The sequence below is a fragment of the Henckelia pumila genome, chromosome 3 (genome assembly GCF_033568475.1).
Source record: "Henckelia pumila isolate YLH828 chromosome 3, ASM3356847v2, whole genome shotgun sequence".
NCBI classification, from domain to species: Eukaryota; Viridiplantae; Streptophyta; class Magnoliopsida; order Lamiales; family Gesneriaceae; genus Henckelia; species Henckelia pumila.
The window spans coordinates 100,534,056-100,553,625 of record NC_133122.1 but is presented as its reverse complement, the minus strand read 5'-3'; the positions used below and the strand labels follow the sequence as shown (position 1 = coordinate 100,553,625).

Genomic DNA, 19,570 nt, shown 5'->3' with positions numbered 1-19,570 from the left:
AATCCCTCTGATAGATTGCACTAGAAAATCTATCAGAAGTTTCTACGAAGAGAATTAACGAATTTGATCTGTTAAACCAGACTGAAAATTCAAAATTCACAGGCTGGATTTTTCCCGAGCAGAGGGGAGGGGTGGCGGCCACTTTTTGAGAGAAAAACTAGGGTTTTCGAAAATTGTGACCTCTGTTGTGTAATTTCTGTACTGCAATAACTTATTTATAATGTGGGCTGCTAACAGCTTAGGGCCCATTAGTCATAAGTTCAAGCCTGACAAGCAAAGCCCGCATGTTCAGAAATTAATATAAAATTCATCGTGACTCAGATTGATAAACCAATTTCACCAATGTTCACAGAAACCATTTCTGCATCTTTTAGAGTCAAGATAAATTTTCTGAATCCGAATTCAGTGGTTTCCAAAAATGCCCATCCCTATGTCATTTTAAGAAATCTTACTCCTCTACTCTTAAATAAGAAGTCCCACTTCTTTGTTCATTAAATTTAACTCTTTAAATTTAACTATCTCAACGGGGATTAAAAATTCATTACTCTGTGTGACCCTCAATGGTTCAGGGATACAGCTAGCCGTGGGCTCACAACTCCTTGTGACTCGGAACAACAATTTCCGACTTGCCCATCGAATCATGGTAAGAGCGCCTAGCAACATCGCCCCATGATTCCCTAGGTATCACTGATAGTACCTACAAGAACCAATAGATTTTGGTTAGCGTACAGTACGGTCCCTTCATCCATATATCCCGATCTAATCAACAACCATTGGTAAATCGAGAGTCGTTCTAGATTCGATAACTATGCAACGCATCTTGAAGATCAAATAGTGACATCGCATGTGCTACTAAGAAACCATTTCTTAAAACACATCATGTACTTTGGCCAGAGATTCGTCACACTAATATCTCCTCAGATTGCATAGGATATCCACACTCGCAAGTATGTGGTGAATCCTTGACAACAAAGCATCGACTCCTATATGTGTTGTAACTGTACCCAATCCCGACACCTGATGACCCCAATAGAGTCGGTAAACGAGTCAAAGCACAGTACTAGCATATAGAGTCTCAATGATGTTTCAAGTAGTAAGGACTAATGGTGTACAACCAAAACCGCGGACTTTATCCACTCGATAAGTGATAACCACTTGGAAAGTCCGGATAGGGTAGTTCGATCATTCATCGTATGAATATCCATTTGCATGCTTTGAACATCTCTATGTTCCTTACCAATGAAACGTGGTACTCTGCATCGCAAATTCTAGTCTCAAACTCGAGCGATCCTTATCCTTATTCACGAACGGCTCAATCGACTAGGAACCATTTAGAATATACAGTGACTATAAGATGTGTTTCATGATAGACATCCCCATGTTCTACCACATCTTACATACACTATAGTATATTCAAGGTCTTTATCAAAATAACAATAGTATATCACAATATAACAATATGAAGAAAGATAAAGTCATTGCCATTAATAAAAATGTAAATTATATTAAACAAAAGATTGTTTATACAAAGAGTCATCAAAGACCTTAGCCACAAGTTGGCTCATCGGGCACCCACTCTTTCAGCGGACGTTTTCCCTGATGAGATTCCAGGACTACCTCCGTATCGAGAGATTGATTTCAACATAGAACTAATGCCAGGAACTGCACCGATTTCGAAAGCACCTTATCGAATGGCACCAGTTGAACTGAAAGAATTGAAGGAACAGTTAGAAGATTTACTGGCCAAGGGATACATTCGACCCAGTGTTTCTCCTTGGGGAGCTCCAGTACTGTTTGTTAGAAAAAAAGACGGTTCAATGAGATTATGTATCGACTACCGGCAACTGAACAAGGCTACGGTAAAGAACAAATACCCTTTGCCTCGTATTGATGATTTATTTGATCAGTTGCAGGGTTCTTCTGTGTATTCCAAGATCGATCTGAGATCTGGATACCATCAGCTGAGAGTTAGGGATTCTGATATTCCTAAGACTGCGTTCAGAACCAGGTATGGCCATTATGATTTTATAGTTATGCCGTTTGGTTTGACGAATGCTCCAGCTGTGTTTATGGCTTTGATGAACCGTGTATTTCAGAAGTATCTCGATGATTTTGTGATTATATTTATTGATGATATTCTGATATATTCAAAGAATTTGATTGATCATTCTGAACATTTGAGAACATTATTGAAGACTTTAAGAGCCGAGAAACTGTATGCTAAACTATCGAAATGCGAGTTTTGGCTGAAACAGGTTGTCTTTCTTGGACATATTATATCTGGAAATGGTATTTCTGTGGATCCAAGTAAAGTCGAGGCAGTGACCAGTTGGTCGAGACCGACATCTGTTCCTGAGATCCGAAGTTTTATGGGTTTGGTTGGGTATTATCGTCGATTCATTAAAGATTTTTCCAGTATTGCGAAGCCGATTACTCAGTTAACTCAGAAGAATACTCCATTTGTCTGGTCTGATGCTTGTGAATCCAGTTTTCTGGAGTTGAAGAAACGATTGACCAGTGCACCAGTCTTGACGATTCCTTCAGGTACTGGTGGTTTCACTGTTTATTGTGATGCATCTCATCGAGGTTTAGGTTGTGTTTTAATGCAACGAGATCATGTGATTGCTTATGCCTCGAGACAATTGAAGCCTCATGAGACCAGATATCCGATTCATGATCTTGAATTGGCCGCCATTGTATTTGCTTTGAAGATTTGTCGACATTATCTGTACGGGGAACAATTTGAAATCTATTCTGATCACAAGAGTTTGAAATATCTGTTTTCTCAGTCAGAACTGAATATGAGACAGCGGAGATGGCTGGATTTGCTGAAAGACTTTGACTGCGAGATTAAATATTATCCAGAAAAATCGAATGCAGCAGCAGATGCATTGAGTCGAAAGGTATGTTCTTTATCCTTATCGACGATTGGTGTATCGAATTTGATTGAAAACTGTTGTTTATCTGGATTAGTTTTTGACACGAATTATCAACCTCTTCGACTCTATCAAATTCAAGTTGAACCAGCTTTACTAGTAAGAATTCGAAATGCTCAGAAACTTGATCAGAATGTACAGAACTCGATTGAGAAAGTTAGATCAGGGCATGTATCTGAATACCGGGTTCGAGATGATCTTCTTTACATTCACAATCGCCTAGTAGTGCCTGATATTTCTGATGTACGTCAACAACTACTGAAAGAGGCGCATTGTAGTCGTTACAGTATTCATCCTGGTGGTAGGAAGATGTATAACGATCTGAAAGCTCATTATTGGTGGAAGCAAATGAAGACTGATATCACTGATTTTGTAGCTCGATGTTTGAATTGCCAACAGGTGAAGGCTGAGAGGAAGAGACCGCCTGGTTTGTTACAGAGTTTGTCTGTACCGGAATGGAAATGGGATCATATTTCCATGGACTTTGTGACTAGATTACCTCGATCTTCTAAAGGCTGTGATGCTATCTGGGTAATTATTGACAGATTGACGAAATCAGCGTGTTTTATTCCGTATCGCATGACGTATAGACACGACCAGATGGCAGAGATTTATGTCCGTGAAGTTGTCAGATTGCACGGAGTGCCGAAATCTATTGTATCAGATCGTGATCCTCGATTTACATCACATTTTTGGCACAGCTTACAGAGTGCTATGGGTACTCAGTTACACTTGAGCACAGCTTATCATCCACAGACTGACGGACAGTCAGAGCGTACTATTCAAACATTGGAGGACATGTTGAGAGCTGTAGTGCTTGATTTTGGCACTAGTTGGCAAGAATCACTACCTCTTTGTGAATTCTCGTACAACAACAGCTATCAATCGAGTATAGGAATGGCTCCTTTTGAAGCTTTATACGGAAGAAAATGTCGATCTCCTTTGTACTGGGATGATATTTCTGACGTACCTGATACTGGTCCTGATATGATACGTGATATAAATGATCAGGTGAAGCTTATTCAGAAACGAATGAAGACAACTCAAGATAGACAGACGAAATATGCCAACATTCGACGTCGACCTTTGTCTTTTGAACAGGGAGATCGTGTATTTTTGAAGATTTCTCCGTTCAGAGGCACTGTCAGATTTGGCAAACGAGGAAAATTGTCTCCACGCTACATCGGTCCTTATGAAATTCTGGAGAAAATAGGCAATCTTGCCTATCGATTAGCTCTTCCTCCATCGTTATCTGGAATACATGATGTCTTTCATGTATCGATGCTTCGAAAATATCTTGCTGATGAATCTCATGTGCTTCAATCTGATGAGACTGAACTCGACGAGACCTTGAGTTATTTTGAAAAGCCAATTCAGATTCTTGATCGAAAAGAAAAGCAATTACGAACGAAGACTATTCCACTTGTGAAAGTCCAGTGGAGTCGTCATGGTATTGAAGAAGCAACGGGGGAAACTGAATCTGATATGAAGCAAAGATTTCCTGAGATGTTTCATTGATGTGAGTTTTCTTTAATTTTCTATTATCTGATATTTGATATATGATCTGTTGATATTACTTTAGATTTCGAGGACGAAATCGTGTCTTAGTGGGGGAGAATTGTAACGTCCGGAATTATTTAATTTTAATCCGAGAATAATTAATTTGGGAATATTTGGAGTTTTGATTTAAATTCTAATATTCTTAAATTGATTAGGATTGAAATTGAATAACATGAGAATGTGAGGACTGAATTGCAATTATTGCATAGTTGAGGGGCCAAAGTGCAAAATTCTAAAAATGACCAGGACACGTGTGATTTTGTAAACTCATTCACGTGTATATGATTATTCCATCAGATTTCTCAAAGTTAGAAGGAAGAAACCGAGAGCAGAATTCCAACTTTCAATCTTCTTCTTCAAATGCATATATCTTGAGCTACGGATATCCGATTTCGATTCCGAAAGATGTTCTGGAATCCTCGCAAGACGACCTTCGATTTGATGTAAGTGTCTTCTTTGTTCATCAAGGTTGGAGAAGTCGAATTGGACAGATATCAGATGTTGATATGAAGTGTTGTTGTTAAGCTTCTATCTTTTGTGTTCTTGAGATTGGCTTGAAGATTGATTGTTATATCGTGTTCTTATGTTTTCTCAGCTATTATTCGACTTTTATACCTGCTGATATGTGGGGTTTTGGACTGGTATATAGCTGATATGAATATAGACTTGTTAGAGTTGCGTTCGGGATCGCCGAGTTATACCGATATGCCGTCAAACTCTTGATTTGCAATATTTTGCTAGCTTGTGCTTGAGCTGCTATTGAGGTGTATCATAGCTGATATTTCCTTGGTTGTATGCTATGTTTTCAGTGTATAAACAGGACACATTGAGCTTGAAAACATCGCCTCTGAAACCAATAGAAGAAAGCACAAGGTTGGTAGAGTTTTGCCTTGAAGTTTGTTTGAATATTGAGCAGCTTTTTGATATAGATTTGGGGGTTGTATGGTACAGATTTGGACAAGCTAGAACAAGTTAGAAGACATCCCAAACATCACATTTGAAAGGTAAATGTGGACTACTATTTGATTGGGAATACAACTCGAGATGGTTTGTATCGAGTTTCCCTAAATCACATACTTGTTTGCTTAATTGCTCTTATGTGTTTTACCTTGAGTTATTGAATAAGTTTTTGTTATAATGAATGCTTTGAGAATGATATATATATGTTGCATTCATCTTGAAGACTTATTCTTTGATTTTGAAATGAACGGAAACGTTCGAATAGACGATTTGAGGAATCGTATATGTATGGCCTGGGTGGTTGTTTTAGCCTAGCGTCTGATTTGCATATATGATTGCTTCAAAGTCTAGAGAAGAAAGATAAGTAACCCCACCTCGATTGGGAGAGTCGGTGGATTAGTTATGATATCTACTTCTCGGGATCCCAACCGACGAATGACGAAATGAACCTTGTTTTGAAAACATGCATTGTACTTACTTTTATATCATGATCTTGATATATGTTGTTATGCATGTTTAGTTGCTTTTACTGGGAAATCTATTTCTCACCGGAGTTATCCGGCTATTGTTTTGTTGTATGTGTCATTGCAATAGGAGGGAGTGGAATCGGGAAAAGGCGTACTTAAAGAACAAGGGATGAGATGAACATAATGTGATGATCCGAGTTAGATGAGTTGAGTGAGCTGTCATGTTATAAAGTTGAATTCTAAACATGAGCATGTTTTAGATACTTGTATCAAGACTTGTAAATGATCTAGTTGTTGTCTTGTTGATGTTTATAGGATTTGAGATTTGATGTAACTCTTTGAGACAACATGATGTATCTTGTTCTTGTTGATATGGCAATGTTTCTTGCATGTTTATGATTATGATTTAAGGCCTTGTAATGGTTTATTCCTATCAATTATCGCATGTTAGAATGCATGTTAGATGTTGCTATGGATTAGATCTTGTATGAGACCTTGTAGGAGATGACCTTGAATGGAAATGCATGAAGAACAGTTTTGACAGCAGCTGAGCACCTTCTTTTTTTTCTGGTGCAGTGGCCTGCGCACGGGCGAGCTAGTACTCGCGCACGCGCGAGCCAGCTCTTGAGACCTCGGTCTCATTGGCCGGCGCGCGCGCGAGGGGTGATGCCCGCGCGTGCGCAGGGCAATCTATTTTTAAAAAAAAAATTTTTTTATTCTTTTGTTTAGATATTGATTGTTGTCTATTATTGTTGATTAATGTTTATTGAGAGATTAGAACTCGGGTCGTCACAAGCAGTTGGTGACAAACCTTTCCAAACATCAATCTGTAGGAGACATCCTGATGGGAGTCTTGAAAGCAGTTCGATATACCCAAAGCGCAACATCTAGCTTACTGGCCCAATCTTTCTTGTTTTCTTTACTGTTTTCTCTAGAATTTTCTTGACTTCCCGGTTGGATATTTCTGCTTTACCATTGGTCTGAGGGTGATACGCGCATGCCACCTTGTGCCTAACACCATATTTGGTCAGTAACAAATTAAAAATTTTATTGCAGAAGTGCGTACCTTCATCACTGAGTATAGCTCGTGGGGTGTCAAACCTTGTAAAAATATTCTTTTGGACAAATTTAACTACAATATGAGCGTCGTTAGTTGAGGTGGCAATTACTTTCACCTACTTCAAAACGTAATCCACTGCTAATAGGATATATAAATGAACAAAAGAAGGTGGAAAGGGACCCATGAAATCAATTCCCCAAACATAAAAAGTTCTACTTTCAAAATATTTGTTAGAGGTAACTCATGGAGCCTAGAAACACAGTTGGCCAATTAAAGCCAGATTGTAGTACCATTTCTGCATTCCGTGACATTACAAAATGTCCACCGTATGGTGCAGAATGACACTGCTCCAAAATTCAATGGGGCAGGTCTCAGATTGGGTGAAGTCAGATGTTCGCGGCTGGGCGGATACCAGGATTCAGGGTTCCAGTGAGTTTCCCTTACTTGTTAGGGTTTTGATACACTGTTCGATTTGGTTATATTATATAGTGTTTTTAATTATGTTCTATCGGTTGTATACTGCCGATTGTATTTGGATTTAGATTCTTTACCTTTTTGCTGTTAATTTCTGATTATATTTTTCTTAAGTTAAATACATGCTTAATTAGATTTTGATTAGTAACGGATCTGGGTTGGGTCGCTACAGGGAAGGTCAATTGCTGATATAAATGCATTAGCCTATCTATCTGTATGCATAAAATTTTGATGGAAGATTCCTATACATTATATATTGATCACCAGAGGAGATTGAATCCCGCAATGAAGGAGGTAGTAAAGAAAGAGGTTCTGAAACATTTAAATGCTCGAATTATTTATCCTATTTCAAATAGTGCAAGGGTTTCTCCAGTACAAGTTGTGCCGAAGAAAGGTTGTATGACGGTGGTTAAAGATAAAAATGATGGGTTGATTTTCACAAGAACAATGAGTGGATGGTGATTTTGTATCGACTAAAAGAGGCTCAATAATGCCACTAGAAAGGAACACTTCCCACTCCCATTCATTGAACAGATGCTTGACAGGTTAGCTACTTACCCTTATTATTTTTTTCTTGGATGGTTATTCAGAGTACAATAAGATAGTCATTAGTTCGGAAAATCATGAAAATAAGAAAACAAAACCCTTGTGCAATTTGTTAGAAAAGGACTCACCTTTTCTTTTTGTTGATGCATGTATACATGATTTTAATAAGATCAAAGAAGCGTTGATAGTTTACACCGATCATGCAGCAATTCGAAACTTGTTTTCTAAAATCTATGCCAAGCCCAGTTGATCCGATGGATCTTGCTCCTGCAATAGTTTGATTTCGAGATTCGAGACAAGAAAGAGTGAAAATTTTGTAGCAAATCATCTATCTTGCCTCGAGCAGGAAGAATAATTGGAAGGCGGAGTCATCCAAGAAACTTTCCCAGATGAACACATTTTGGACTTAAATTTTAAATGCTCATGGTATGCTGATTTCACTAACTATCTCTCTATTGGTGTGTTGCCCCCAGATCTCACTCACCATCAAAAGAACAAGTTTCTACATGATGTGAGATTCTACTTTTGGGATATTCAGGTCGTCTACAAAAAATTCCCCGATCAGGTCATTAGGCGATGTGTTGGTGATGAAGAAGAGAGAGAAATAGGGTGTACATAAAATACAAAAATACTTGACGTGAGCGACTATGCTCAATACAAAAGCAATGATATATAAAAAATTATGACGAATGATTTTAAAACCCAGTAAAAACTCAATCTTCTCAGGGGCTTCAATCGAATATGTAGTACCGGCTAGAGAGCTACTCCGCGGGGTACATCCACACACTCGCCCTGATATGAATCTAGAAGGTGCTCGAAGATTCATATTGTTCTAAGAGTTGTTCTGTAATTGGACATCAAGATTATATGGATTTCGAATTCATGGGAATCAAGTTCAAAGATGTTTAAACATGATTCGAGTGCATGAAGACCAAGAAGAAGATAGGTTCGGAACTGGCCGGAAATAGCTCGCGAAAGCACCGGACCAAGGCCCGAACCTAGGCACGGACCTAGTCCGGAACCAGGACCAGGGTGTCTGCGGTGCACGGACCTAGGCACGGGGTCCGTGCACTTCAGTACGTATCATCAAAAATTTAGTTTGGATCGTCGTGGGCACACGGACCTATGTCCGGACCCTTATCCTGGGTCCGTGCACACATATAATATGGCGTGTTTGTGTGTGTTTTGGTGTATTTTTTATTTTGTGATATTTTTCCTATTTTGAGTGTTTGAGATCCATTAGGAAACTAGATTTTTGCATATTTTGCGTTATATTTTACCTTTCAAGTTGTAAACTATATAATACTATATTGATTCATTATTGAAGTTATTGAATTATTGATTTTTATCAATTCTTAAAATTCTTTCTAGAATTTTGCCAATTTTTTGCTTTTTTTTTATCAAATCAAAATTATCAAAGTTTCATAAACTCTGCGGCGTTTGTCAATTGATTATCTTCGTGGATTGTCAGAAACAAGTTTTCTGAAGGTTCCGTTGTGATTAATTGTTTATCTTGTGATTATTTGTTGTTAGTTTCGTTGTAAACTAGAGGTGGATATCCAAACTTATTTGTTCAAAAGATTGGGGCAACATTATAGAATCTTTTTGTTATTGAATTGAGGGTACGATTCTTTTATAATATTGTTTTCTTTTCATGCATCCAAGATTCGCATCATTTGGTATCAAAGCAAGGTTCTCTTGATTCAAGTAATTCGTATCTTTGAATTTTTTTTGTTCTTCGTCAAAGTATACTTCTCGTTAAATTTCTGGGTCGTTTCTGTCAATTTTGTCGCCCAAGTTTTGTGTCTTGTGATACAAGTTATTTCAAAAAAATAAAAAAGAAAAATTGATTTTTTTAAAAAAAGAGAGATTCCAAATCGGTCAAAAAAAAATGAGTCAAGACCGAAATTGTCCAAAAAAAAAGAGGGAAGAAAAATAAGTTGTGGCAAATTTCTTTTGTCTTGTGAGTCTTTGGGTGCCAAGTTTTTTTCTCAATCTTCATAAAGTCAATTCCTTGTTTTTGTGCAATCTATGTGAGTCGATTGACAAGTGTTTACAAGTTTTCAACTTGTGAGTTTGATATACACAAAAATACGAAGCATAAGCCCTTTCTACATATTTTGAGTGAAAAAAAATAGTGATTGAGTGAGTTCCTTGGAGTGACTTGTGAGATTTTGGGTGAACAATATTTTATTACAATTTTTTTTCTTGCAGGTACAATGTTTCATAGAAAATATGATAGGTATAGGGAGAGTGAAAGGAGATTCTATGGGTATGATAGTAGTAGGAGAGAGAGAATAGTTGATGGGTATGAAGATGAAAGGAGATATGGGGAAGGAGTTAAGAGAGATTTTAATTATTTTTTTTGAAAAGTTTAAGAAAAATAAAAATCTGTCGTTCCATGGAGATTTGGATTCGGAATCGTATTTGAAGTGGGAGAAAAGAGTAGAGTATTTATTTGAAGATCGTGATTTTTCTGAAGCTAAGAAGGTTAAACTTAAATTACAAGATTAAACGACTATTCTTGAACTTGGTGGGATCGAGTGATGGTGAATAGGAAAAGAAGTGTATTGAGTCATATAGTCACTTGGGATGAGATGAAAAGAGTGATGCAGAAACGTTTTTCTCCTAATAATTACGATAGGAGAAGTGATATTTTATGCTTTTGGTGTTATGAATTTGGGCTCCTAATTATAATTAGAGTTATTTGCATCAACCACCCTTGTGAAATATTGAAAATGCACACTTCTCCCCTGTGAAATTTTAATAGGCATCTTCAACCCTGACCTTTTAAAAAATTATCACTCGCCCCTTCAGATGAGTGATTGTTGCGCACGTGTCCCTCATGCGACTAGGCAAAGATTTTGATATTTTGTTTTACACCAAATACCTCTGTCTCTGTGAACACAATTTTCAAACCATAATACACAATTTTTAATTAAATCCAATTATAAATATTTAGGAAAAATTTTGTGTTTTATTAATTTTTATTTTTTATTATAAATGTATTATCATTAATTAATTATTTTCTAAAAAGTATTATTACTTTATCTTGTTATCATTATTTTATTAAACTCACTTCGTATTTCCAACTTTTTCATTAAACATGCATTCATAAACAAGTATTTAAATAATTTCAAGTACTAAAATATTGAACTAAAATGATAAGTTCAAACATATTACTTTTTCGATTTAGGACAATATATTATTGAACCAAAATTTAAATTTTTTGAAAATATGAATTGCACAATTTGTTATAAATAATAAAAAAATAACTTGCTTATATAATTCTAAATCGAAAAATTAACATTCATGAACTTATCATTTGGTTCAATATTTTGGTATTTTTAGATATTTAAATCCTTATTTATGAATCATGTTTAATGGAGAAGTTTAAAACACGAAGTGATTTGATAAAATAATGATAACAAGATAAAGTAATACTTTTTTTTAGAAATAAATTAATTATAAAATATAAATTTAAAATAAAAAATAAAAAATATAATTAAATAAAATTAAAAATGTTTGGTACTTATCATGCACTTATCATTTTGATTTAATATTTTGATACTTTTAGGTATTTAAATCTCGTTTATGAATGCATTTTTAATGGAGTAGTTGGAAACAAGAAGAAACTTTAATAAAATAATGATAACAAGATAAAATAATAATATTTTTTAGAAAACAATTATATAATCATAATAAATTTAAAATTAAAAATAAAATTAATTAAACAAAAAATTTTTGCTAAATATTTTATAATTAGATTTTAATAAAAATCGTGTATTATGGGTTGAATAGATTTAAAAATTATTTTTACAGGGGTCAAATATGCATTTTTAATATTTCACAGGGGTATTTGGAGCAAAAACAAATATCAAAATCTTTGCTCAGTTGCATTAGGGGCGCGTGCGCAACAATCAGTCATTTGTGCTAATTTTTTAAAAGGTCAGGGTTAAAGATTCCTATTAAAATTTCACAGGAGAGAAGTGTGCATTTTTAATATTTCACAGGGGTGTTTAGTGCAAATAACTCATTATTTTAAACACTTGGATAGTATCTATTACATTTCTGTTTAAATGTAATCGATATGTTTTGTTTTGATATTGACGCTTAAATTGCTAGGGACTAGCAATAAGCTGGTTGGGGGGGGGGGGGGGGGGTGATTAGTATAAAAATATATATTTATTAAATGTTTTATGATATAAGTTCATGGTTTATATTTGATTATATGTCTAAATTTTATATGTTTTATAATAAATTGTGTAATATATAAATTGTTGTGTAATTATAATAGTATTGTCATTTTTACAGGTTCGGTAAAAAAAGAATAACTTTGGATTTTGATATGGGAATGAGTTGATTATTGAACCTGTAGAAAGATGATTTCAATGTCTACAACATTAGTGAAGTTCTTGAGATAAAAATCTTCTCTCAATTTGGATCAAATTAAGCAACAAGTAAAAGTGCAACAATGAAATTACAGTTTTATCATGCACGAGTATTTTGACCATATCTCTCTATTTATTTGGTTAAATGGTACAAACGAAATTACCACATTTCAGACAACTCATTTATCTACAAGTTTTGTTTTATGTGGAAGATTAAAATCGAATGCGAATATGGTCAAATGTGGAGTAGGTCATCTTTGAAGACTTTCATATATAAAATAATATTTTATTTGTTGTTGTCTCTCCAAATTTGGCTATAAATAGGGATGCATTGTGATGTATGAGATATCCCTCATTTTAAGATCAAAACATTGAGTTCATAATTTTTCTCTCTTTAATATTTCTTTAATTCCTCAATTCAAAATAATTGTTATGATAATTACATGTTCAAAGTGCTACACTTTGAACATGGTTAGCTAATCTTCCAAAGTCGAGATGAAAAGGTGAAGCTCTTGGTATGATATTAAATTTAGTATAAGATGATTATATATTATTAATATTATTTAATCTTTATTTATTATTTATGTTATATTTAATTAATTTTTGTGCATTTTTATACCCTACTTATAAGTGTGAGTCTTGATTTATTTTTGCTATATGTTACACCAAATTTTTGGTACCATTTAAATGATAGTTTGGTTTTGTCAACCATTAAAATGGATATCTTGATTTATTATTTATGAATGATATCATAATATTGAATTCTTGGTAACATTTAAATGTTAGTTTGGTTTTACCAAACATTTAAAGTGGAGACCTTGATTTGGCGTTAACAAATATACTTATAGCACAGTAAACTGTAACGCCCAGGAAATCCACTGACTGATCAGACCACATGCGTGATATTAAATGTTATGTTTTAAATTATTTGAGTTATTTTTTTAGTTAATTTTATGTGTTAAAAGTAAATTATTTTGTTTCTAACGACTAATGAATTATAAGATTATTAAAGTTATAGTGGACGGCGATTGGAGGCTTTCAGGTAAAGAGATACCCGGACACGATTTAAGGAAAAAAGTAGTATTTTAGTAATTTTAGGATTTAATTAGCATAGTTTATTATTAAATTTATTCAGTAATTGACCGTGCACTAATTAAATTAAAATTAAGTCGTAGGAGGATTTTTTAATTTTTGGTATGAGTATTGTATTTTACCCATTTAATAAATATTTAGATTTAATTGGATTTGATAAGCTATTATATGTATTTATATATTATATACGTATATTATATATATATGGTTGGTGCGTGTATTTATATACATGATAGGTAATTAAATTAACTTAATTAGTAACTAGTAGATTAAAGTAATAATTTAGTAACTTAATTAATTAGAAAATATAAAAGAAAAAGAAAAGAAAACGTGTAGTCAGTAGAATAGAATGAGAAACGCAGTCAGAAGAATAGAAAAGGGGAGAAAAACGTGAAGGCTAAGGTTCTTGGAGATAGAGAAATCTGGTTTTGATCTTGTTTCGGCCTATCTCCAATTCAAGAAACGCGTTCCAGATCAACCGTTCTACATATAGAGACAAGTTCTAATCCGTTTCTTTGACTCATCGGTAAAGTCATATATTTTTCAAAGTGTATCTGATGCAATTTGGGTGATAGAAATTGTATTTTTAATGATCTAGATTTATAAATGAGTATTATAAAAAAAAAGTGATGTTTTGGGATTTCGTTTTTTTGGCGTATCAAAGAAAAGAAAGTAAATATGTTTATATAATTTTTTTGTGCTATGTATGATTGAGATCCATATGTTTTGAAGCTATTACGGTATTATCGAGTCGAAGAAGAATTTATAATATTATTTATATATAATTATGTGTTGGCCGTGAGTGGGCTATTTAAAAAAAGGAAAAAATAAAAAAGAAAAGAAAGAAAAGCAAGTTTAAAAATGTACAGTGTGCGTGAGTGTGTGTGTCGTGTGAGTGTGTGTGTGTGTACTGTGTGTATCACTTTGTGTATATGTGTGTATTTTCGTATATTGTGTGTGTCAGTGTGTATATGTGTGTGTGTCGTGTGTGTTAGTGTGTGTTCCAGGGTATGTGTGTGTGTGTTTCTTTGTTCCGTGTCTATTCCTGAGTTGAGGTTGAGGTATAAAGATGAGAAAAAATAATTTTTATGGCTTGTGGTAAAGTTACGATTAAGGGTGAGGTTGAGGTTAAGGTTGACGAAGTGTGGATGTTGGCTCTCAGGTCATGATCCCCCTCCCAAGAGGAAGACGGAGTGTGGATGTAGACCTTTGAGTCATGATGCCCCTTCACCCTGGATATCCTTGTATAATGTTTGATCAGGCGACTATAACGAAAGATGAGGAAAGTTTCTGAGCCACATGTCGAAAGAAAATAATTATTTTTATGAGGTTGAGGTGAGGTGTATTCATTCGTGATGTGTTTGTTATGTGTCGAGTTATATTTCTTTGCGATGTGTTTGTCTTATGTTGAGGTAAAGTAAAGGTTGAGGCGTCTCTTTTGCAATGAGTTTGAAAGTTTAAAGGTAAAGGTTGAAGATTGTGTGCTTGTGTTTACATGCTTGAAGTTTTAAGGGTTTCAAAGTATTAAAGTTGATGTTTTAAAGTGCAAGTTTAAAGTTTATAGAGTTATGTATATTTGCTATATCCGGATATTTTTTGCTGAGCCATTAGACTCACTAAACTTTATCGATGCAGGTAATGATGAGGAGTAGGTGGTGCCGTTTGATGGGTGCGGTGGTCCTGTGGCGGCGCAAATCATGACCATGCAGCTTCCGCAACATGATGTTTTTGATGGAACAGTTTATTTATTTTTACTGTGGAGGGTTTTGAAACAACTTAAATATTATATTTGTTTGCCAGTACTTTCCCGTGTGCCAGTTTACATTTTAAATTGTCTGGACACTTTATTATAACTGTTACAGCTTTCGAAGTTGGAGTTTGAATAAAGTTAATGTTTTTTTGCCAGCCGTTTTTAATTAAATGTTTATTGTGGGTTATATCCTGGCCCTACTCCATATATTGTATTATTTAAAAAAAATATAGTCACTTATTTTAATTAATTCATTATTTTAAGTTAAGAATTTGAGGTCGTCACAACTTGGTATCAGAGCATGGTCCAGGGGATTTGCGCCACTCACGCCACGCCAAACCCGTTCAGATTCACCGCATAGTCGTAAGTTTGCAAGTTATTTTAATTTGTTATGATGTTTTAATGATTTATGCATTGAGGTAATGATAGAATGTGATTATTTAGTAAAGTTAACTGCATTTTTGCATTGAGATATCATGTATGTTTGGTCATGGTGGTCTGTTGGACTGTATGAGAGAGATGGCAGGTATGATCTTATTAGATGGAATGTCTACTGTTGCATTGTTAGATTCAGGGGCTTCCCATTATTTTGTATCTGAGTTATGCATGAGGCGGCTGTCAGTATTTTTTGAGGAGTCAGATGTAGGCTACAGTGTATCTGTCCCATCAGGGAAGAGCTACTTACTAATCGGGTGTTTAGAGGGATTATTCTAGAGTTGTAGGGTAATGCACTGACGGTTGATCTGATAGTGCTACCGATGCCAGACTTTGATATTATTATGGGGATTGACTGGTTGAGCAGATATGGAGTAGTGATCGATTTCAGGAGCAGACTGGTGACAGTTAGACTACCTTAGGAGGGCAGTTGTCGTTTCAGGCAGTGTAGAGTGACAGGCAGGGTCGATCAGTGGCTTCTCTGTAAGCACATAGTTTATCAGATGTTGTAGTGGCTAATGAGTTTCCAGAAGTGTTTCCAGATGATATTTCTGGACTACCACTAGACAGGGAGATCAAATTTTCCATTGCTCTTGTACCAGGTGCAGTACCAGTAGCTAAGGCTCCCTACAGATTAGCTCCTACAGAGATGAAGGAGTTGAAATATCAGATTCAGAAGTTACTAGGCAAGGGATTCATACGCCCTAGTTCATCACCTTGGGGCGCACTAGTGCTGTTCGTAAAGAAAAATGATGGCAGTATGCAGTTGTGTATGGATTACAGGGAGTTGAACAAGCTGACGGTGAAGAATAAATACCAGTTGCCGAGAATTGAGGACTTGTTCGACTAGCTCCAGGGGACAACAGTGTTTTCAAAGATAGATCTTTGTTCAGGGTACCACCAGTTGAGGATTAGAGAGGCAGACATTCATAAGACAACTTTCAGAACTCGCTATGGCCACTATGAGTTCCTGGTTATTCCTTTCAGACTGATGAATGCTCCTTCAGTGTTCATGGACAAGAAGAACCGAGTCTTCCAGCCATACTTGGATCAGTTAGTTATTGTTTTCATTTACGACATCTTGATCTATTCCAACAGTCGAGAGGAGCATGCCATACAACTGAGGACAGTGTTGCAGATTTTGAGATATAGGCAGTTCGCAAAATTCAGTAAATATGACTTCTGGCTAGAGAAGGTGGCATTCTTGGGACATATTATTTCCCAAGAAGGAGTCGAGGTGGACCCAGATAAAGTGGAAGCAGTGAGGACTTGGCCAGTGCCTAAGACAGTCAGTGAGATACGCAGTTTGTTGGTATTGGTAGGTTACTACAGGCGATTCATTAAGGGATTCTCGAAGATGGCTCTACCTTTGACATCTTTGACGAGGAAAGGAGTCATGTACGTGTGGAGTTCAGATTGCTAGAAGGGATTTGAGGGGATGAAGCAAGCTTTGATTGAGGCTCCAGTGTTAGCGATGCCATCTAGGCAGGGAGGTTATGTGTTGTACACCGATGCTTCTACGTCAGGTTTGGGAGCAGTGTTGATGCAAGATGGGAAAGTAATTGTCTATGCTTCCAGGCAGTTAAAGACCCAAGAGAGCAACTATACCCCTCATGATTTGGAGTTAGCAGCGGTTGTCTTTGCACTGAAGATCTGGAGGCACTATATTTATGGTGAGAGATGTGAGATCTTCACAGATCATAAGAGCCTCAAGTACTTCTTCACGCAAAAGGAGCTGAACATGAGGCAACGTCGATGGTTGGAGTTAGTGAAAGACTACAATTGTGTGATTAATTACCATCCGGAGAAGGCCAATGTGGTTCCTGATGGACTGATCAGAAAGTCACCAGGGTTGGCACACTTGAAAATTCAGAAACTGCTGTTGTTAGAGATGCAGAGGTTCGACTTGGATTTTGTGACTCGAGAGGTATCAGTCAAGTTAACAGCCTTGACATTGCAGTCGACCTTGAGAGAAGGAATTCGTGAGGGACAACAGTCTGATGCACAGTTACAGAATTTGGGTTCCGACTGATGATACACTGAGACAGGAGGTTATGAACGAAGCCCACCGATCTCCGTAATCTATCCACCCGGGGAGTATGAAGATATACAAGGATTTACAGCATTTGTATTGGTGGCCGGGTATGAAGCGAGATATCTTCATATTTGTGAGCGAGTGTCTTACATGTCAGCAGGTGAAGGCAGAGCACCAAAGGCCAGCTGGGATGTTGAAACCGCTTCTTATCCCAGAGTGGAAATCGGAGCATATCAGCATGGATTTTGTCGTGGGTTTTCCAAGGACTTTGCTGGGTTTTAACTCTATTTGCGTGATTGTGGATCGTCTTACCAAATCAGCTCACTTCTTTCCAGTTAAGACGACCTACAACATGAGTAAGTATGATGGACTGTACTTGAAAGAGATTGTCAGGTTGCATGGTATTCCAGTGTCAATTGTCTCTGACAAAGATCCGAGGTTCACGTCTGGTTTCTGGAGGAGTTTGCATCATGCGTTGGGGACTAGGCTCAACTTCAGCACAGTTTTTCACCCACAGACAGACGGATAATCGGAGAGAGTGATTCAGACATTGGAAGAATTGCTGAGGGCGTGTGTACTGGACTTCCGAGGGAGTTGGGATGTGAAGTTACCACTGATAGAGTTTACATATAATAACAGCTATCAGGCTTCCATTCAGATGGATCCCTATGAAGCATTTTATGGGAGGAAGTGCAGGACTCCGATTCACTGGGATGGTGTTGGGGAGAGGGTTGAGATGAGACCAAAAATCGTGAGACAGACTGCTGAGATGGTTGTGCAGATTTTTCAACGCATGAGGACCGCTCAGAGCCTCCAGAAGAGCTACGCTGATAGACGCAGGCGTGATCTAGAGTTTGCAGTTGGAGATCACGTTTTCTTGAAGGTAGCTCCGATGAAAGGGGTGATGAGATTTGGGAAGAAAGAGAAGTTGAGCCCTCGTTACATAGGACCGTTTGAGATTCTGGAGCGAGTGGGGACTTTAGCCTACCGATTGGCATTACCGGCCCCACTTTCCGCAGTGCATAATGTCTTTCACGTTTCGATGCTCAGGAAGTACATGGCTAATCTGACGCATGTACTAGAGCTCGAACCATTACAGTTAGCAGGATACTTGTCCTTCGAGGAGAGATCGGTACGTATCCTCGAGAGGCAAGAGAGGAAGCTGAGGAACCGAGTGATTCCCATGGATAAAGTTCAGTGGCTGAATCATCCAGTGGAGGAAGCTTCATGGGATAGGGAATCTGATATGCTAGCCAATTATCCAAATTTATTTGGTAAGCCGAATTTCGGGGACAAAATTCTTTTAAGGGGGTGTAGAATTATAACGCCCAGGAAATCCACTGACTGATCAGACCACATGCATGATATTAAATGAGATGTTTTAAATTATTTGAGTTATTGTTTTTAGTTAATTTTATGTGTTAGAAGTAAATTATTTTGTTTCTAACGTCTAATGAATTATAAGATTTTTAAAGTTATAGTGGACGGCGATTGAAGTCTTTCAGGTGAAGAGATACCCGGACACGATTTAAGAAAAAAAGTAGTATTTTAGTAATTTTAGGATTTAATTAGCATAGTTTATTTTTAAATTTATTCAGTAATAGAGCAGGAACTAATTAAATTAAAATTAAGTCGTAGGAGGATTTTATAATTTTTGGTCTGAGTAGTGTATTTTACCCATTTAATAAATATTGAGATTTAATTGGATTTGATAAGCTCTTATATATATTTATATATTATATACGTATATTATATATATATGGTTGGTGCGTGTATTTATATACATGATAGGTAAATAAATTAACTTAATTAGTAACTAGTAGATTTAAGTAATAATTTAGTAACTTAATTAATTAGAAAATAT

General features: G+C 36.2%; 1 protein-coding gene across 1 annotated transcript; it reads left to right on the top strand.

Annotated features, from left to right (window-relative positions):
- The first annotated feature begins 18,364 nt into the window (after nt 1–18,364).
- Nucleotides 18,365–19,054, top strand: LOC140889256 (uncharacterized). Its single transcript, XM_073296968.1, has one exon. The coding sequence runs from the start codon at nt 18,365–18,367 to the stop codon at nt 19,052–19,054; it is 690 nt and encodes a 229-aa protein (XP_073153069.1).
- Nucleotides 19,055–19,570: the final 516 nt, after the last annotated feature.